Raw genomic sequence first — 22,335 nt, 5'->3', positions numbered from 1 at the left:
TGTCTCTTGCTGATTCTGTGTTTTGTTCCACAGGGCCTGTGTGATCCTGGGTGTAATCTTTCTGCTGTCAGCTCTCTGTATTGTCATCAAAGCAATCCATGACCTTTCTATTCGGGTTCTCCCAGAAGTGGTAAGTACTTCTCCAGGTGTGGGAGAAAGTTTTCTTCTGTTACAATCAATACTGTCACCGCAGCTCGGTTTTGACCACAATGCCAAAAATCTCTGTGTAACATCACACAGGTCCCAAAAAGTTCTTAAGGTATAAAAATGGTGCTATTTAAATATAAAGAACAAATCTTCAGTTTGCCATATTTACAAATGTGTCTGTCTGCTTCATTCTTACCCAGTATTCTCCCCAGAATTCTAAGCTGGGTGGCAAGAAGCTGTAGATGGGTGCTGGGCCCTGTATTGCTACTCAACTTTTCAGTAACTACCCAAAAACAGACAGGGGGTTACTGAAAAGTGCTGGGTGGTGCACCCTTCTAAAAGAGTCTGGGGAGAACACTGTTACCGTATACATATTAAGAGGACATTTACACTAATGCACATGTAATGTTCGTTTTCCCATGCAATACCACATTACACATTGATCCACAAACCGTGGTGCATTGCAGTACAATTTATTTATTGCAGTGCCTGTGTTGGTTTGTGATTTTGAGATCTTGTAACAAAAGTAGGTATTATGTTATATTGTATTTATACTGCCTGGCCAAAAAAAAAGTCACACACTCTAACTTGTTTACGGCACACATTTATTGTAGCATTGTTTAGATAATCTTATGCAATGTCACAACACTTATTTCCATTCAAAGTTGCATTATTTTTCACCAAGATCTGGTATTATTGATGGGAGAATTGGACCACTGTGTAAAGTATTCTCCAGCTCATGTCTAAAATTCTCAATGGGGTTGAGGTCTGGACTCATGCTTCCTGAACCAGTCTTTCACAGTATGAGCCTGATGAATACTGACATTGCCAAGAATTCACCCTCTAGCCGGTCACATGGGATTATTTGAGTCGCAGAGTCTAAATGACACCCAATCTTCTCCAGAGCACCATACAAAGGACAATGGGCCAGTAACCCTAGAGGCTTTTGGACTACTTTGCTGCAGGATGGCAGAACATGTGGTCGTAGATGGGATGAGGTCAGGTCACAGGAAGGCAGGAAAATAATAGATTGATAAGGGTGTGAGATAGACACACTGAGGATTTAGGAGTTTCTGCTAGGATTGCAGGGACCTAAATAACCCTCTTATATTTTATTGGCCTTTTTTGGCCAGGTAGTATATATTTAGCTATTTCAGATGTTTCTCAGCATTAATCATGCATGCAGTTTGGTGTTCTTTAGGGTGAACTGGAGCTGAATCCCGCACTGGCTTTGTCAATAGCCTCAGAACAGATTTTCAGACAATTCCATGGCACAATATTGTCGCTCAGCTGACACTGCAAAATCTTGTCTGTGGTGATTGAATTAATTTCATCAATGGAGTTTGTGTCTTCATAATTGGCAGAGAAGAAGGGGGAGCTGATGCTTACATACAGTTATACAAATGATATGTGATGCTGTCGTCTGTAGAAAGAGATATTACCGTGATTCTCTCCTCCACTCTGCCACTGTCACCCCACTGTGACACTTTATTAAATTCTGTCTAATGGGAAAAATTAGGAAGATAAAAGTGTAAAGGAAATGGTGCCTCTTTGTGACATGGATTTATGTGCATAATGAAAGCGGGTTTATGGAGTTCTACAGACTCGGATTCTTATTAGTGTTCCAATATAAAAGGGAAATAAAAATGCATACGTAGGGTGCTTGTTATACAAAAGACCTTTTCTGATTAACACTATGATCCAAAATTCAGAAAATTTAAACTCTGTGGACAGGACACATTTGTTGTAAATCCTCATAAGGATTTTCCAAGTTCAGTGTATATAGGTCTGTGGACCCCTGGTTGGTAGTAGGGGACCTTCCATGACCAGGGAAGGGGGAAACATCATGGGCAGGTCCTAAACCACTTCTCATATTACTGGAAGCTTCCATGGCTGCACACTTAGTGCCTCAACCTATATGTCCTGCATACAAGAATCAGCATTCAAGAGTCAATTCCATTCTTCTCCAGTTGCAAACTCTCCATCACCTTTTGGCTCAGCCAGAGACATCCTTCTCAAGGAGTCTAGGTTCAGATGGGCCATTAGTTTATGGTATGGTTAGTCATGCCTTTCCTCTAGGTTGAGACACTAGATATAGCTGCCCAGGGGTCATGGGTGGTCTTGAGAAGCTTGAGAAGTACCACCTGCTATTAAATGTAAAAAAGGTTGGATCATTATGAACAAATGGCAAGGTGCCATCCAGGAATATCCATTCCCACCCCCTATCTGAACTTAACCTAACCTTCTATGACTCCATCCCAGAGCCTACAACCAGGAGGACCTTCCTTCTTCTAAATACCTGTCCTCATTGAAGCCATGGTTTTCATGCACTGATGATGACCCAACAAGCCTCAAACAGCAATTTTAAATTAATGACTCAATAATGCTAGGCTGTATCTGTGCTATAGAACAGTATTTCTTGATGTACAGTTAGCCAAATAGGCGAAAAATAAAGCATTGCATGGCTCTAGCCAGTATCCTAAAATCAGGAATAATCCTTGTATATTTGGCATATGTGGCATGTACATTTCTTCTGGTCTATATTTAGAATATATATATTCTGTTGTATATTAATAATAAAGTGGTGATGTTACCAGTGTAGCAATTGTTCCTTTTCAGTGTGTTAAAAGGTGTCAGACATTCCCTAGGACGTAGGAATTGTATTGTAACCAAGTATCAAAAGAGAAAATGTAAAAGAAGTAATGCAGGCGTGAGGCTTTGTTAAAATGGCAGTGGTCTTCGGTTTTCCTGTGCAGCTCCTGGCACCTAGGACTCTGCCATCTGCGCCAGTTTTTAGATAAACCAGCATTTGAACATTTAAAGCAGCCTTTTTTTATGCAACCTCTGCCAGTCTGAACATAGCTGTAAAGTGCACTTCCCAATGGAGACAAACCTGAGAGGGGGCCAAAACTAAACAGCAGACAAGTTGATAGCTTCAATTAATGATTGCAAAACAACTACTTTTAATATCTCCTTTTACTAAAATCATCACAATTATAAATTAGCCATCAGAAAAGTGGACTGATATCTCAACGCCCCCTGCTGGGGAGAGGATGGCAGTTCTGCCTCTGTTTGCTACAGGAAAGATGCAGTTAATATATTTGTTTTAATATAGTGTGCATTACCCAGGGGACAGAAAGCTCTTTAAAGCAGTGAGAGCAATGCAAGCAAACCGACCTGGGTGCACTCAGCCAATGTTTACATATAGATTCTCCCTCTCCATTAATACTTTTTCCCCGCAGAGACTGCGGTTGGATTTTATGGTGCCAGTGACACAAAAAAGGGGGCCGCCACAAGGTCATGCTCAGTGGCAACAAGGAACAGAAAAATTTAGGATATGTGTAACTGCTCTGTTAAATTTTATTTCATGCCAGGCATTGTTTTGCATGTAATTAATAAAAGAAATATTTTTTTCTGGTACTGTTATACTTGCTCACTGGCTGAAGATGCTGACTATGGTTCTCCCACTACTCAGACTGGCAGCTGTGTCTTTTGCCAGTAGATTTACCAACACAGGTCAAGTTGGCTGGCAAAGCCCATTTACTGGCACATATTAAACACTTCACTCATCTACCCCATTAAACCATTATTTATTTCATTTATAGCTGACTTCTATATAGATATAAGACGCTGTAATCAGTATTCTTTTTTTTTACTGTATGATGTTGTATGTATATGATTATTGTATTTATGTATTTTTTAAATGCATGCAGTAGAATCTGAATGTGACCTGCTATTAGTCACTTGCAGTCCCTGTATGACAGGGCTGGAATGTGAGTGGAAGAAGCAGTACAAGAAGCTGAAGCTTGTTCTTGTGCTGTGAAGAAGCAATGTGACAAAGAGATAAGTTTCTTACCGTGCTACTTCTTCATTCTCCATTCAGTCATTGGCTGAGAGTGAGTACAGGACTACTTGGAGGAAGTAGGTTGAATAATGCTGCCCATCAGATTGAGGATATCTAATAATTTAATAGTCTATTCATTATATATTGTTGTTTTGGCTGCAGTTCTTATTTATTGATAAGAGGGCAGCTTAAAAAATGATAGTTGGACAATGATTGCTGTGTTTTGTGACATGTCAGAAAATATTTCCTACAGCCTAAAAGTGCTGTGTCTTTATCATCGGAACAGGCATCTATTTTGCCCTGATAATGCAGCTCTTGTTGAACAGGGGAGGATTTGGAAGGTAGGGGGAGCTTTTGGGGCCCTTAGGTATGCGGGTATGTGGGGGCCGTGGACAATTGCCAAATTTGTCCAATCCAAACACCAGCCACAGATGGTCAGGAGACCGTTGGACTTATCTATTGCTCTATTCTCCTAAAAAGCATGAGCATTACAACACAACTGATTGGTTCTTTGAGCTGCTTCCTCAAGTCTGGGCATTTATATAGTAAGCAGCAAGAGGTTGATATCAAGTCAAATTCAGTTGTGTACTGCTTAAAAAAAATACATGTAATAATGTATGAATTGATATAGTGAGGCATTAATTTTTTTTTCTCCTATATCTGCCTGAAGTTCAGCTTTGCAAATCAACAGTATCACTATAATTGCATCAATCCATTGCAACAATGCAAATCATTAACCCTGTTCAGTGTCTCCTCTCTGTCCTCACTCTGTTATACATCATAAGTCATCTCTGCAATTCAAATATATTACCCATCTGCTACAAATAATATTAACTGAAAATAAAGCCAAACGGCACGGCATACGCAATTAGACACGCCGGCTGGATAATTTAATTGGAGCCATAAATCAGAGTATTTTATAGGGCTCCTATATCTCTTTATTAACAGAAGAAAACACATGTATTATGACAATGGGCTGGCAGTCCAGAGATCCATTCTTATTAGTCTGCAGTCAAAACACAAAAGAAAATTCAGCAGGAACTTAAAATCTAAAATCACGCCGGGCCGTTGGAATGGTTGGATGAATGCCAACATAGGCGGTGCTTATTGTGACTCAGATGTGCTGGAATAAAGTGGGCAGAGTGTGGTGAGGTGGCACAAGACCAGATTTCTCTTGTTAGACCTGAATAGTATGGCCATGCTGGTGTGTAAAGATTCATGGGCAGTGAAATTTAAAGATCTGTTGATATTTCTTGTTTGAATTTGATTATCAAATGCATTCCCTGAGGTATCATTTCAATAACCTTATGCAATCTCACAGCATTTATTTTCATCCTGAGCTGCATTCATTTTCCCCCCCAAGATCTTGTATTGATGATGGGATAGTTGGAGCGCTGTCTGGACAATGATGTCTCATTCTGCCTGCACCAATCTTTCACCATATGAGCCCAATGAATCCTGGCATTGGCATCTTGAAATATGTCCCAGCCATCAGGGAAGAAAAAATCCATTGATCCATGATATATTCAGGTGATCAGCTGACCTCATTTTTTGGCCACATAACATTTCTAAATCTAGACCTGGCCAACTGAAGCAACCCCAGATTATAATGGTACCCTAACAGAAACCCCAGTTTATAATACTGAACCCACAGGTACACCAGATCATCATCACCCCAGAATATAACACTGGCCCAACAGGCACCCCAGAATTTAACACTGGCCCCACAGGCACCCCAGAATATAACACTACCCCCACAGGCTTAGAGACTGTTTTTGGATATTGCTATTATAATGTTCCATCCTTAAGATCTCAAGCTATCTGTAGAACAGAGATTGCTGCAAAGCATGGAGCACTTGCTTCTAAAAATAAATATTAAAGCCTACGAGAATGGCATTACTGCAGAATTAAATTCAGCGGTGTAATTATTATTGCTGTCATGAAATGGTCCCTCTTAATCCACAAATGTATTATGAATGAAATCAGGAAGCTGTCCCTGGATCTCCTATTCCTGTATGAGTACCATTAGGCATCTGTTTACATATGCCATAAAGCTGTGGAAATATTTTTATTATGACCACACTTAATGCAGACCTATGCTCCATTGTGAAATAAATACAGTAGTCTTGATGGGATGAATAAGTACAGAGAAAGGCTTATAGCACTAGCCAGTACTGCTCACATGGCTGAATGTCCTAGCCAGACGTTGAGTTTTGTATCAGAGTAAAGATGGCAAGAAACAAAAAAGAATAAAAATAAAGAAGGCTCTGTACAGCTATGATGAGCATTTCCGTGCCACTTAAAATACTGGTTGACTTTCTTCCATTCTTTTCAATATTCCCTGACATTTGTGTTACCAGTTGACTCTGTTTGGTTCTATATTTAATACTTCCATGCCACTCCCATTAAAGTTTTGCTCTATTGAGCTGTGTTCACTGTACTCATGGCATAATGGTTACCATTTGACACTGTTTAGGTATGTTAGGTATTCCCATGACAATCACATTACCAGCTGGTACTGTCTGACTATATTCATTACTCCCATGGCACTTGTATTACCACTTTACTTTGTTTGGCTATATTCGCTACTTCCCTTGCACTTACTGGTTTACTCTGCTCAGCTATAATTAGTACATCCATGGCATTTGTGTTACCAGTTTTGCCATGTCTGGCTATATTTGGTACCCTTGTGACACTGGGGTAACCACTTTGCCCTGTTTGCCTATATTCAGCGGTCCCATGGCACTTGTGTTACCAGTTTTGCCCTGTTTGCCTATAATCAGCTGTCCCATGGCACTTGTGATACCAGTTTTGCCCTGTTTGGCTATACTCTGTACCCTCATAACACTTGTGTAACCACTTTGCCCTGTTTGTCTATATTCAGCAGTCTCATGGCACTTGTGCTACCGGTTAGTTCTGTTGAATTATACCCAGCAGTCCCTTTGCACTCCTGCTGCCAGCTGCCTTTGTTCAATTTGCCTGGGCACAGCCCTAGAATTGTATTACTTTGATTAGATTTGGGTAAGCTTCTAATTAAATTCCTGACTGCTGCCAACTGGCTATGAAACTCTGGATGAGAGGCAATGCGACATATGGGCACTGCTCCCGTCCCCACCTTTATATCGCAGATAGCAGGGGGTGGGGAAGCTTTCAAGGAGATTTCTTAGAACCAGCAGAGGTGGTGGCTGACAGCTTTGTCAGTTCACCTGTTATATGGGAGAATGTCAAAAAAAGTGTGCCTATGGACATAAAGCTGCAGTGCAAACTTTAATAGGAAGGAATGTACAACATTAAGGTAATTAAGGTACATTAAGGTAAGAAATGTACAACATCAAGGTAAAGTTCTCTAAATATTATCTCCTGGCTACTAGAATTTTATTTTTGCGTATACTCATATAGCACCCGTGTTACCATTTGGCTCTGGTTATATTCTGTGCTCTCAGATGGCACTGTTGGACTATATTCAGCACGTCAATGCCACATGTGTTATTGGTTTAGATGCTTGGGTATTTTCTGTATTCTCTTGGCACTTTGGCATATTACCAGGTGGCAATCGTGTTTCTGGTCAGCACTGTTTCACTATATCCAGTACTCCCATGGCACTCATGTTACCAGTTGGCTCTGTTTGTATGTTATTAGTTGGCTCTTTTTGACTTTATTCAGTAATTCAATGGCACTTATATTACTATTTGGCTCTGTTTGTTTTTTTTCTGTACTTCTGTGGCACTTGTGTTACAAGATGGTACTGTGCGACTATTTAGTACTCCTATGGCATGTGTGTTACTGATTAGCTTTGGTTGGTTATTTTCAATATTCTCTTGGTACTCATGTTACCAGATGGCAATATTGTTACTGGTTGGCACTGTTTGACTATATTCAGTACTTCCATCGTTCCCATGTTACCAGTTGGCTATGTTGAATTACATTTAATACCTCTATGGCACTTGTGTTACCTGGCTCTGTTTGGTTATAATCTGCACTCCAGTGGCACTCGTGGATGGCACTGCTTGACTTCTTTTCAACACTCTTATTATAGGTGTGTTACTGATATATACACTCATAATACCAGGTGGAAATCTTGTTACTGGTTGGCACTCTTTCACTGTATTCAGTACTCCCATGGCTCTCATGTTACCAGATGGCAATCTTGTTACTGGTTGGCACTCTTTCACTATATCCAGTACTCCCATGGCACTCATGTTACCGGCTGGCTCTGTTTGGGTATATTTTATGCCCCAGATGGCACTCTGGTTACCAGATGGCACTGTGTGACTGTTTAGCACTCCTATGGCACTTGTGTTACTAATTAGCTTTGATTGGTTAATGGCACTTATGTTGCCAGTTGGTTTGGTCTGGTTATGTTAAGTACTTCCATGGTTCTGTTTGCCTTTGTTTAGTACTCCCAAGGCACTAATGATACCAGTAGGCTCTGTTTGTCCATAATCAGTACTTTCATGGCACTTTTGTTACCATTTGTTCCTGTTTGACTGTATTCAGTACTCCTATGTCACACATGCTCTCAGATAACTCTTTTCAACTCTATTCAGCTCTACCATGCCATTCCTATTGCTGGTTGGCTCTGTTTATCTAGATTTAAACATACTGGGATATATGACTATCTACCCAGAAGTCAATTGCTTGTTATAGCTCCTGGGAACAGAAGCAACTACAAAAAGGAGTAATGTCTGCAGCTCATTGTGTTGTTTTATTGATTGCATGCAGAAACGACACCATGCAATGCTAATGTTGGAATGTAATTAAACCCAAAAGTCTGAGGACATCTTGTGGTGAGGAAAAGGCACGGCCGTGGACAGCTGCGGATTAAAGGTGACTATAAGGGCCATGGATGTTCCTCCTTTAAACTTCTGGGAATTGGGCTTTAAAGCTCATCATGAAGTTCAAATTTAGCGCTTTTTTAACATTCTGAAAATTTCAGTTTTTTATTTTTTTATTTTTTTTAAAGTTGACAACTATATATTATTATAAAATAAGTATAGTCATGAATGGTCCCTGAAGATGGACCAAAACCAGGTATTGCATTGGAAGGGTATAACATATTTATTTATAATATGAAAATAAATTCTTGGATGTGTTGTGTTTATGTATCAGCGCGGGGCTTGTTTGTGGAAAAGCCTGACGCGGCAACATATATATATAACTTCATTTATATGCTAATCAATGAGTTTGATATATTTGTTTGAATTAGAGTTCCATCCCCTGCGCATATTAACCAGTTTCCCCCATAACTGAATGTCAGTAACAATCAGGGCCCGGACTGGCTGGATGACAGTGCAAGGATATTGCACCCGGCACACCTGCGTTATGCGGATTGATAGCGTGAATAAATTGGGAGATAGATTTGTGCGGTGAATAGTAATTAGGGAGAAACCTTGCCAAGGATTACATTGTTAAATTTCCCCTGGGACGTGGTGAACATCTGATCAGAAATCTGCCAGGGGAGAGAAGGGAGCAGGCGGCTACACACCATCTTCAGGTATAGAGCAGGGAGGCTCATTAACAGAAATGTACAAAGAAGATTCCTTGTTGCTTGCAATTACCAATCACAGACTTCCTAGCCATTGGCAGTGAAATAAAAAAATCTAGCTTACAATTCAACAGGAAACAAAATTTTTTTCAGTTTATTAGAAAATTAGGAAATTAGAGTCCCATGGCTAAAGTAAAGCTCCATAGGGTGTATTGATAAAGGTGCAAACTGCACCAAAAATGTGACATTATTTGTTCTACTTGTTTTACTTTTCATTCAAAAAGGTGATGACCAGCTGAAAAGTTAGCTACCTTTTAAACCTGATTGCACCATTTGGCAATTATCAATATTGATTGCTACAAAAGGGATGATGGCCATACTATTAAAGTGGTAAGCCTCATCGCCCCAGTAGAAGGAGCCCATGCCATGTGGCACTTTCAAAGTAAGAAATGGCATGGGGAACAATGAAGGACAAGGATGATTTTGGTCACAGTTACCCATTAATTTCCACTTTAAAAAATAGCAATAAACGGACCCGATGGAAGTTAGCACACTGTGTACTTCTACTCTTTATGGTGACCATCACAGATAGAAGTAGTAGCGAACAGTTACTCTGTAAAAGTGAATTGAATTTCTTATCACCACTGTTTTTGATCACCTGGAAACAAAATTGGGCTCACTTTTATAAATATGGGGCCATAAATGTGGCAGTCTAGTTTCTTCAAGTGGGGGATATTTTTGCTTTCCCCACTTTTTAAAAAAAAATAGGCTAGAACAAATTCCTTTTAGTCCGGTTTCTTCCTCCTCCACCATAATGGGTTTGAATGTAGGAGCAATAGCTCCTCTGCATCCCATATTGGATGAAGCCAAGGTCCACATCCCTGTATTACGGGGTCAGCCTAGACCCAATACATTTGAACTGTGTTTCCCCAGAATCCAGGATATATTTGCAGTGAGAGATCTCAGTTCAAATTTCCAATACAGGGATAGAAATAAGGAGGTGCAAAGTGTGCGGCTGCATGAGGGCCCTGGACCCTCCTAAACCAACCCCTGTGCAAGGATTCCAAGTCAATTTTGCACAAGAAACCATTGTTGGCTATGTGTGCCACTGTTGCGAGACACTGGAGAAGGTTTTCAACAAGAGTGGTTTTATTTAATTTTTCTTTCTTTTGTGATGTGGTTACAAGTCCCCTCCACCCCCTACATTTCTCTTTTACTTCTGTCTTCTACCTCCCCCTTTATATATATATATATATATATTGAAAATTGGGTTTCTTGAAGTATGCTTTTTATACTTTTCACTCAGAATATTTATCAATATATGGGCCTGTTGTCAGTTGTTTGTACGATCCTGGTTCATTACTGGTAATACCTGTACTTTTGTTCCATTTCACTGTTTTGTCTTTTTTGTTTTAATATAATATTTCGCATCCTTTTGAATAAATCTTGACATTTAAAAAAATAGGCTCCTAATGTTACAGTGTAGCTAACGGCAAAATATTACCAATTACATATATGGTGTAATTTTTCATTAGTATGAACACAACAATTTTTGTCTGATCCCACATTGTTTTTTACCTGTTCATCATTCTAACAGATCTGTTAGTTTCCACTTCCTTTTTCACAACATCTCAAATCACATGGTAGCTTTGTCACCCTATGGACTTGTTAGTCTAAAGTAGACAATTTCCACTTTAAATAGACTTTATGTATAAGAGAAAACAAGAAATGGCTAACAGTTTATAATCAGGTAAAGCAAGAGAATTGAAAAAAAAGTTTGAACCAGATCAATAAAATCCGGCCATTGTAAGCTCCCTCCAGTGTTCTATAGATTCTCCTGGCCCTCCAGCCACCAATTTCACTGGACAGATTGGCCTGTCACATGATGATAAAAACCAATAAATTTACCAGAAGAATAAACAGGCAATAGAATTGCTTTGGGGGAACTCATAAAAACAAAATGTGCTTAGGTAATGTTACAGATGAACTACATTATATGTGTATTTTATTATTTTGCCAATATTGCTGCTTTAATGTTTTGTGAATTGAACTGTAAGTTGTGAAATTTCCAACGTCTGTTAAAGTTTATAAATTATAGGTTACTTTTACTAGGTAAACTGTTTAAGATCCACGTTAGTATTGTATTTATATAAATATATATACACTACTGTATATTCATGACTGGGGACTCCCAGAGCACCATGGGATAGCTAAAAAAAAACACACATGCCACTGGTGCTTTACTTTGCGTTGAGGTTGTAGTTTGTCTCACTGAAACCTTGGAATAAACCAACCAATAATTGAAGGATGAGAAAGTCAGATGACTAATCCCCTTCTGTGTATGTAAATTAAAACTTGAGTATTGAAGCTCTGTAGACATCATAAAAATGAACTGCAAGTTTGCAAAATGTGAAAAGATGATAAAAGCTCCACCCTCGACAAAGTGTAATTGTAAAATCTGAATGTGCAATATTATTGGACTAAAGTATTTAAAAGTATTTTTTTTCTTGGTCCGGAATTTAAGTAATACAAATAAAGAAGTGATGTACAAGACAGTCAGTTTAAACCTGCTGAATGTGCTGTAATGCAATGGATCATGCACTGTCCATGGTCCTGAAACACTGGCAAATGTGTTACATAAATGCAGCCACCTTTCCTACACATTGGCAGTGGTCATGGGATTTATTAACCTGGAACTCTCTCTCTCTCTCTCTCTCTCTCTCTCTCTCTCTCTCTCTCTCTCTGCCTTGCAGGATAGTTTTCTGTTCAGTGTCTCCATACTAAGCGGGATTCTCTGCTCCCTATTGGCTGCTGTAAAATTCATGCTGGGGAAAGTCCTGACGAGTCGAGCGCTGATCACTGATGGTGAGTAACAAATCCGGTTTTCTATCTTGAATGGGCCCTCACTTAGAAAAGAATTTCGGCTAATGGAAAAAGCTACCCAGCACCTTAAATTCTTTGAATTTTAATAATTTTTGCAATGCTTAATTTTAAGTGTCCAACCATTGCCTATATTTACCCCGAAATGCCCCACCCCTAAGAGGAAGTTGTTGCATTCTTTTTTATTCTTACCTTGTTCCTGCTGAGAGAATGTCCTCCTATTACTCTCTGTATTATCACTAGGCTTGTAAATTCGGGCAGGGGCTCTTTTTGACAAAATCACAACCCCCAGAACTACATCTTTCCTACACACAATGAGCCTGATTTATTTAGGTTCTTCAAGACTGGTGATGATAAATTATCATGGGACAACCTGGGTGATCCAGCAAACCTGGAAGGTATCTGGTGCAGGATTGAAAACATTGGCCAACTAATAGCAGGAAATCCATTCAAGGTTTGCTGGATCACCTAGTTTCTCCCATCATGGTCTATCTTCTCCAGTTCTGCAAAGCTTTAATAAACCAGGCCCTCTTGTGTGTAGCAAAAAGACTCTCGGGAGATGTAGTTCAGAGGCCCAGAGTGTGGCCAAGCACTTGTCAGGTAAGCTTTGTTTTTCTGGAACGGAAATCAGTTTTGCATGTGGTGTGGAGCATAAAGTGGGAGGGGATTTGTGGAGATTCGTAATTCAGCAGGAAGGGCTGACCACACTGCTTGGAATATAAGCGCAGCAAAAGCACTGTATTGTCCTCCCAAACAGGAGGTTAGGAGCTCACTAGATTTCTCCAAGGCCAACAGGTAAAATTGTGCTCCACCATATTATTTATAATTGCAATAAATGTAGAAATGTGTAAATTAGCCACTAGAGGGAGCTCTCATTAGCTTAGTGAAGGGGTGTCAAACTCCGGCCCCCAACGTCCTTTTTTTTGGCCCCCAAAGGAATCCTAAATATAAACTGCAGCTGGCCCGCTGCATTGAAAAAGTGCTGCTACTACAATTCCATAATTCGTGGCTATAGACCAGCGGGCTCTCTGCCTATGCGTGACCCCACATTGGACTGTTTTATAGATGCAGGTAATGCCAGGAATTTTAGTAGCAGCGCTATTTCAATGAAAAGGGAGTTCCAGCGGCGGGCCACTCATAAGATTTACCTCCGCATTCGCCGCGTCAGGCATTTCCAGCACTTCCCCCCCTCAGCTGTAATTTTCCTTGCTACTCCAAGGCATTGACTGGAATGGTTGGATTTTCATTGAAGAATATTGTTATTATTATTGTTAGCCTGTGCAAAAAGGTTACCATTGAATTTTAACTCAAAAGGCTACAAATAGAGAAAGAGGCTTAAGATTTTTTCTTAAATAAAATGTAAAAAAAATGTGTATGCCTCTTTCTCTAATATAAGCCTGTTTCAGATTGAATGTGAAGCAAAAGCTCTTTGTTTCCATATGAAAAGGTTTTTTATCTAATTTTCCTAAATGTTTTCAATAAATTTCAAGGTTGGCCTGTGACTTTGCCTAAGTTTTTAATTTTGGGCCTCTGTGTATTTGAGTTTGACACCCCTGACCTAGTGTAACCACCTTGCCTCATATTTACCACTGTCAAGATAAGATATCAATGGCACATTATTTTTACAAGTATTTACATTTATGAAGAGGGTTACGTAACCTTTAACTCTTTCAGCTTTTATTTCAAAGAACATTGATAGGTCATCAATGTTGTGATGGTAAAGAAGGGGTTAATGCTGCCGATGCAGCCTCTTCCAGACATTGGCTGCGCCACAGCCCCCCCCCTCTGGTCAGATTTAATTACAGAGTGGCTTGCAATAGGCTGCTCTCTCCGGCCCAGCAGATGCTCCAACATACTAATATAATTTGTGCTGAGCTGCAGTTATGAGTCTGCACTTAGATAATAGATGGGGAGCGGACACAAACCGCAGAGGATTGGCCTCAGACATTATACTGAGTGTACAGGAACTATTTTCAGCTCTAGAAAAAGCAACCCTAAGGACTAAGAATTGGGAGGCTGTATCCACAATGCAATATAATATATAGATGCACAAGGAGATCTAAAGGGATCTAAAGGGAAACTCCCACCTAATATACCTGGATTCAATGCACGGAGTGTAACAATGTCTGACATGTGCACAGCATAGGGAATATGGAGTGTACAGAGAACACAGAGTGTACACAGCATACACAACATGGATCCTACACAGTGCACAAAGTGTACACAACATACAATTTACACATTTTATAGAATGTTAAGAGCCCAGAGAACACACAGTGCATAGAATGCACAGAATATTTACAGCCTACACAACACAGACTATACACAGTGGGCCTGATTTATCAAAGCTCTCCAATACTGGAGAAATATGACTTCTATGAAGGAACCAGCAAACCTGGAAAAGATTTGGTCCAGTACTGAAAACATTAGTCAACTAATAGCAAATGATTTTTAATAAATCTATTCCAGGTTTGCTGGATCACCCAGGTTCACCCATGATAATCTATCTTCTCCAGTCTTGGAGAGCTTTGATAAATCAGATCCAGTGTATAGATTGCACACAGCATACACATCACAGAGCAAATACAGGGCTTAAGGTGTACAAAGCACATGGAGAATACATAAAGCTTGCCATTAAAGAGAGCATATAGCATACACACAGCACAAAAGTGTAACTATCTTAAATCAATCTAACAAAGATTGCACATATTTCATAAGCAGTAAAAGAGCTTTAATACAGATCTTCACTGACCTCTTTAGCTGCATGCAATATGGAGAAATTCATCTTTCATTTTCATTACAGGAAGGGTTAAGTGAACAGGTAGAAAGGGGTTAAAGCCTAACACCAGACATTAATTTTACGCTTTGGACAAAGTAGGGAAGATATAAAACTTCTCAACAGCTTTGTATTTCATTCCCTGATCATATTGTGATAATGCCAAACTTCACCTATGCCATAGCAAAGGCGAACAAGGTCTCCTTCCTCACTATATATATATATATATATATATAATATATATATAAATAATATAACAGAAAAATTCGGCCACACTCTGCTGGAGATATCATGACGTACGATGTACAATATCTGTTAGCTAAACAAGACTCCGCACTGATGTGTTTCACCTATGTTCAGGGCTAAATTATAGAGATCCCACCATATAGTTGCTATGCAAAGGCGAAATGCCTCAGCAGAAGAGTCTTGCTCAGCTAAAAGATATTGTATATTGTAAGCCATGATATCTAAGCAATAAAGTAGATTGAAAAAATTACAAAAAGAAAAATTCCACTTTCCCCACTTTATATACAAAAGAAAAAATAAGCAAAAAAGTTTTTGCTTTACATAAACTTTAATTGGTTTTATTTAGGAAAAGTTTTTACCCAAGTTTACAACTTTCACGAAATTTTTTCAAAAAAGTTTTGAAAAAATGAATGAATCTTGTGTAAAAACATTTAGAAATAAACTCCTAGGTATGGGGGAGGGGAACTGATGGGATAAAGTTGGCCAGCTACCCCTCACACTGTTACTAGTGCAGCCCAAATATAACTAAAGCTGCGCTTCAGGCACCAAAGACAAATTTTTCCTTTTCTCCTGGCAGATTCTCCTCTCTCACTCATTTTATTGCAATAGTAAGTTATTAATGCTGAGGAATCACCTCTGGCTACAATCTTAGAAATGAAAATTACTGGAATTAAATATTGATTTGTAATAAAGAATGGGAACACATCACTGAATATTTATATGGGTGAATGTTCCGTATTTTATTGGTCACCGCACCGACATCCAGCAAAATGTCTAAAATCCCTAGTCGCAGACAGTCTGTATTGCTTGCTGTCCGTGACCGCCATGGCTGAGGATTGAAGCTTTGAATGTGAATAAAATAAAAATAAGGAAAATTTCAGATGCGGGGGATGGGTGTTTGGCCAAACCACCCAATGCCCAGGGGGAACCAGAATGAGAGAGTCTTGTGATGACTGTGGCAGAGTTACATAGTGGGAATATAGTAACTTTGCATTGTTACATTGTAACTTTTTTAGCAAGGAGAATTCCTAAAAATGTGTGATGCAAAGTTGGGGGTGGAGTGGGGTACATAATAGTGGACCTGTATGTCCTAAACAAGAAAAATATATCCTTGACCTGGAATGGATCTGGTCCATAATTAAAAACATTTGCTAACAAGCAGCAAATTACTTTTAATAAATCCATTCCAGGTTTACCGATGAAAATGTATATTCTGCAGCCTTGGAGGGCTTTAATAACTCAGGCCCATTGTATGAAATCATAACACTTTTGTATTTCTGGTATCTTTGTAGGATTCAACTCCCTGGTTGGTGGCATCATGGGATTTTCTATTTTGATCAGCGCCGAGGTTTACAAACACAACTCCACCGTCTGGTATCTGGATGGGACTGTAGGGATTATGATCGGACTCATCATCATGAGCTATGGAGCAAAGTGAGTGATACCCCAAAACTGAAGTCATTACAATTAACTTCATAAGTTGTTTGGAGCTGGGGGAGGGAAGGTGGGGCTTTGGTCCCAGGATGGGGCGGAGTGTATAATTTACCCATAAATGTCATTCTTGGGGCGTGGCTTAGACTAATACTAATTTAAAGTTAAAATGAACCTGTCAGTCTCTTTAGGAATTTGAATGTTGTGCCTATCTGATTCTGTTTCCCTTTATTAGTACATTTTTGACTTTTCTGACTTCAGGGCTAAGCCCTGCCTCCTAAGCTAAGCCTGTCCAATAAGAGCACTCTTACAGGCCACTGTGGGAGGAGTTAAACCTGAGTTTGTGAGAAGAGTTTATTGGCCGTTAAACCTGCTAATAGATCTATTATTTTTATAATGCTATTTATTCTGCTGTGAAATCACATATTGGCATTGTCACACTGTGGAGAGTTTAAATCAGCTGAAATACATTCAAGGGGTATCAAAACAACAGGGGTGAAATGTCTTACAGTGTGTTCTCTTATAAAATCAGCCACAGGGTAGGTAGAAAAGCCTATTCCATCCTAACATACATCCTAACTGAGTGGGGATCCTGTGGGGATCTCTAGGGAAGCAGAGAGACCACTACTCCCATGCACTGTGGCTTCTTTCTAAAGTATATGCGGTGTTTATATATTTATTTATGCTGTGTATTTCTGATTGGTAGGCGTTTAGCTTTAATTAGTTACAAAATGTCATCACTGCTCAGTGTCCTCTTCTTATTTTTGCAGACTGTTAATAGACATGGTTCCTCGAGTCAGACAGACGCGTCACTACGAGATGTTTGAATAAAGCCGCACATGGACTCTCTAATGCCAACAGTGGCCACAAGTAATATACAGTGTTTTAATTTTCTCCCTATTGCTGGCTACTACGGACTTACCTAACAGAACAACAAAATACAACTCGGTCTAAATGATCAATCTGCAGCCATTGGTGGATCTGTGATGGCCACGCCCCCTTGTCCAGTATATAAGAGCCCCGGCACAAACCCCTGCGTGAAAAGACTTGAGGACCCGGGGCTCTGCTTGATGTATTCAATAAGCCAACATTGCCATCATCTCCATCATCCACTGAAACGTCCAACACCACGCCATGCTCCGCTATAGAAACCTATAAACCGCCAATGAAGCAAAGAGTATTTTTATATATATATACGTATATGTGTGTGTGTGCACAATAGCCTGAGGGACTACGGCACTTGTGTGCTTTTCCTTTATGCCAACACAAAAGACTTTAGTAGCACAATTACAAAGAAATACCAATTTTACAGAAAGCACATTTATTAAAGGAGACCTCCGATCAGAAAGACGAGATAAGAATTCCAAGCAATGACCACTGCAATCTTTATGGTGTACACAGTGATTACACCTCTCATACGTCCCATTTTTGGTGTATGATTGCTCTTATGTCATTGACCCTTAACCTAGCTGTTGTTTTTAACCTTACCCCTTAAAAGAATCCTAAATCTTATCACATGACCCCAACACCATCCTACACCTGATTCTTAACCCAACTCTTGGCATTTATTTAGCTCCCTTTAACTCGCTTACCTTTATGGGGGCATCGTATTATAACAATCCTATATTAGGCTTTCAGGCTGATCCAGTAATTTCCTGTGTGCAGCCTATTCTGATCCCCTTTCTCATTCCAAAATACTGTTCAGCCCAAATTTACTGCCCAATCTACCTGTTCTTACACTTTTTTTATTAATAAACTGTATATAGCGCCAACATATTAAACAGTGCAGTACAATAAATAGAGGTTGTCAATGACAGACAGATACAAATAGATGGAGGGGAGCACCCTGCGGAAATAGTCTGCATGAATCCGATATGAAATATCAGCCTGTGAGCGGAATATGGCGGGAGTTAAACATAAGAAAAAATGAAACTTAGCACATTTTTTTTACAATTAAATTAGGTGTCATCACATTTGCCTGCGTTCCTTTTAAATGACAATACTGCAGATTTAGGCTGATGTGGAATATTTGGATTTTTAGGATTTAAGGAACCTGGTCTGCTTCTATAGCATGTGAGCTGTACCGAGACTGCCATCTTGTGGTCAACTAGTAAACTTTAGCATTTTTGTTTTATTTCAATTTCTAGATATAATAACAAAATAAATAATATAAAATCAGAGAAAGAAAATACACAAGTAGCAAAACCAGGTAAATATTCCTAATAATAAAAAAGGCAACCGTGTAAAGACAGGTGTCACATTGGGAGATCCCATCCAGGGGTAGAGGCTGCTTTAACAGATCTATACCATAACATATAGGCCCAGACCAATCTCCACTGCCAGAAATCAGCCTGAATAAGAGCTTTGAGTGGGATCTACAATTTGTGTTAACATAAAGCTTTAATTACCAAAATATTTATTTTATACATTTCCATACTGGTAGGACATTACCTGCTTTTCTATGCTACTGTATATTTGGTTTGAAAGAATTGCAGTTGTTTTGTAAGATTTAGGAATGTTATGCTAGCACAGTTTTTTTATTTTAACATGGGGGAACCCTTGAAAAAACTTTCGGGTCTCAGGGAACCCTGTCTAATATTTTCTATATGTCCAGGTTATGGTACGTTTGCCTGGTGGTCAATGGAAAGAAAGCATCTTACATTGCTGGCCACTGGGAAGAATGTCACCCTTACATATAGCCGAAAGGATCATTGGTGTCACTTAGTCTGACCTGAGAAGCACAAACTGATCTAGCACAATGAAAACTGGGCATTAGTCAATAGCATTACAGACCTAGAGAATGAGATCTGACGAGAGGTCTTCTTTAATATCACCACCAGACAAACATCAGTGATCAGTATAACCATCTATGGGCTTGGTGCCTTTTTACTCGAATATTACAAAGTTGTCTCCATATACTCAGAATTTCCTGGCAAGTTGCCCCTTTTGGAAATCGGTAACGTTGTCGTTGAGAGGTGATGCAGTGTGTATTATGACTGTATGTAGAGGGTTCTCATTGTACAGATGTGTTACGACTTTACATATATATATATATATTTTCTGTGATGTATTCTATACAGGGTCTTACAATGCAAAACGAGGGACTAAAGCAATACAGAGATCACCCAAATAATATAATAGTTACGTATTGCACAAGGAATGAGCATATAAAGCACAATGGTGTATTTTGTATTAAAATAACTAATTAAATAATTAAATATGTTAAGTCAAGCACTGCAGAAGATATTAAAGAGTATTCTGTCTCAGATGAATTCAGAAGGGAAAATAAATGGTTATTCCTTTATTAAGAAATATTCTGGAAGTATTTGATTGGTTGAGGCTCATGTTGAGTATCATGGAGGGGCCGCACTTTTTTTCATAGATTTATAGATCTCAGCATTGTGCCTCTCTACACTTGTTTTATGTAAATTGAGGGATAAAGACTGACTATAAAATGACAAGATCCCCAAGGATAAAGATTTAAAGGGTGTGCTGCAATACCAGATGTATCCAGCAGGTGGCAAATTCTGTAATTTGCAAAGTAGGGACCTATAGGAGGGTGGGATGTACCCTTCTATGGGGTTTTAGCGCCCAAAAAAGGGCCCTGGGCAAATATGAATTTAGTCCTAAATGCACAGGATTCCAGTTTCCTGCACCATTTCCATTTTATCATTTGGGACCCAGGACAATTGCCCAGGATGCCCTCCCTAAATCCAGCCCTCTATGATACTTCACAAATTTTTTTTCTTGTAATATAAATAAGGTTCTACCTTCAAAAACTTCCAGATGCTCAAAGGGAGAAAGTTTTCAAAAACAGATAAGTATTGATACTTATATACCTTGTATGGGCACTTTATTATATATTTTTAAATTATCTATTAAGAATCTCTGGAACGGTGTATTGAGTTTGCACAAACATTACAGAGCAGAACCAAAAATGTATCTCTTCCTCTACAGATACACATGGGGTGACCACAGCATCTAGGAAAGTCATGCAATGGATAAAGAATAGTTGACCCACTGAGGACCCTGACCCAAACCCTGCCCCATCTAATCTATAATAGAGAGTCTGTATGGGGTGGATAGAGGTGGATATGTGCTTAAATTTTAGTTAAATGGTCTTAATATAATTTTTTTGTTTTTTCGGGGGGTGGGCACTCTGTCCATTAATCAGCCACTGTACAAGTCTTGGCAGAATATCCATTGACTGACAGTAGCCACCAGAATTTGCCCATTTTTCTGACGTCCTCTGCAGGATCTTCATTTTAATTTGGCACAAATATTACTTTTGGTGTGAGAAAACTTTAGCAGTAATTTTCCTGAAATCTGATTTTTTTTTAGCTTTACCAATGAGTACCATATTCAGCCTATTCCCCAAAATGTAATGTATATTATCAATTTTAATGTCTTCCTGAGGAGAGTGCATTGGAGTCTTTGTTGTAGGTGGTTTTGTGACAAAAGCTGGTTGTCAATCTCCTACTGAACAAAGGGAATATTCTGCAGTCTTTAAACAATAAATATTTATTCAAAGATGTGACAATTTGTGTTTGTTTTCTCCTATGTTGGCTGTATTGTCACCCATTGCTATAGTTTGCATTTCTTGATCCAATTACCAATTCTCTCCTCCTAAACTTGTTCGCCCTAGAAGAACCCTTGAAATAATTTCCAGGTCCCTGGGAACCAGTTGGGGGTCAGTTGGAAGAATAACACTTTTTTGGTGGTGATTTAGAAAAATGCTTCCTATAAAGTGATGGTCAGAATGCTGGCAGCTCATTGGCCAAGTGGTATTGGACCCAGAACCAGGCAGGAGCCATCAGAACTCGGCAACAGCTGAAGGAACCTATTGCAACCTCTAGAGGAACCCTGGCTGAGACTGGCTATTCTAAAGTGGCAGCATTGGTGCTTAGTTATTGACCACTTGGGCACCTAGCATTGTTCATTGGGAGTGGTGAGAGAGTCCTTAGCCCTTTGTAAGCTTTGGTGGGTAAGTGGTGAGGGTTAAAAAGACAGAAGAAGATAGGTAGGCAAGTTTGAAAAGATGGGTTTTGAGTGCAGAAAGTAGAAGCAAGTTGAATAGGACAAGGAAGACCATTACAGAGAGTCGGGGCAGCTCTAGAAAAGTCTTGGAGCCGTGCATGTGATGAGGTTTTGAGTGAGGAAGTCATTAGTAGGTCATTGGAGGAGGGAGGGGAGTGGCTAAGGGAGTATTTTTCTATCAGGCCAGAAAGATAAGCGGCACAGGAACTGTGGAGGAATTTGAATGCAAAGCACAGGAGCTTGAATTAGATTCTAAGGTGAAATGGAAGCCAATGAAGGAGAGTCAAGACTAGTGGAATACCAGAGAGAGAAAGACATTTATCAATGCCTAACCATATTATGAACAGGGACCAATTAGAGTGGTTCCCTAATATGTGATGTGCACAATGTCTGATATAGCATAGTGATCACAGACAGGCTTTGATAAAATAACCCTTAAGCCTCCAGTTGAACCCTGCCACCTTAAGGCTGAGAGTGGGATCTGTAGTG

General features: G+C 39.4%; 1 protein-coding gene across 1 annotated transcript in view; it reads left to right on the top strand.

Moving 5' to 3' along the window:
* The window catches only part of TMEM163 (transmembrane protein 163), a 71,283-nt gene extending 49,940 nt beyond the window's left edge, over positions 1-21,343 (top strand). The window contains exons 5-8 of the mRNA XM_072418079.1: positions 34-130; positions 12,230-12,341; positions 16,671-16,812; positions 17,580-21,343. Coding sequence (XP_072274180.1) covers positions 34-130; positions 12,230-12,341; positions 16,671-16,812; positions 17,580-17,640 — 412 coding nt within the window. The 3' untranslated portion in view covers positions 17,641-21,343. The remainder of the gene's footprint in view (positions 1-33; positions 131-12,229; positions 12,342-16,670; positions 16,813-17,579) is intronic.
* The last annotated feature ends 992 nt before the right edge of the window (positions 21,344-22,335 follow it).

Source organism: Pyxicephalus adspersus, chromosome 7 (genome assembly GCF_032062135.1).
Source record: "Pyxicephalus adspersus chromosome 7, UCB_Pads_2.0, whole genome shotgun sequence".
In the NCBI taxonomy this organism is placed as follows: domain Eukaryota; kingdom Metazoa; phylum Chordata; class Amphibia; order Anura; family Pyxicephalidae; genus Pyxicephalus; species Pyxicephalus adspersus.
This window is presented reverse-complemented; position numbering and strand designations above follow the sequence as displayed.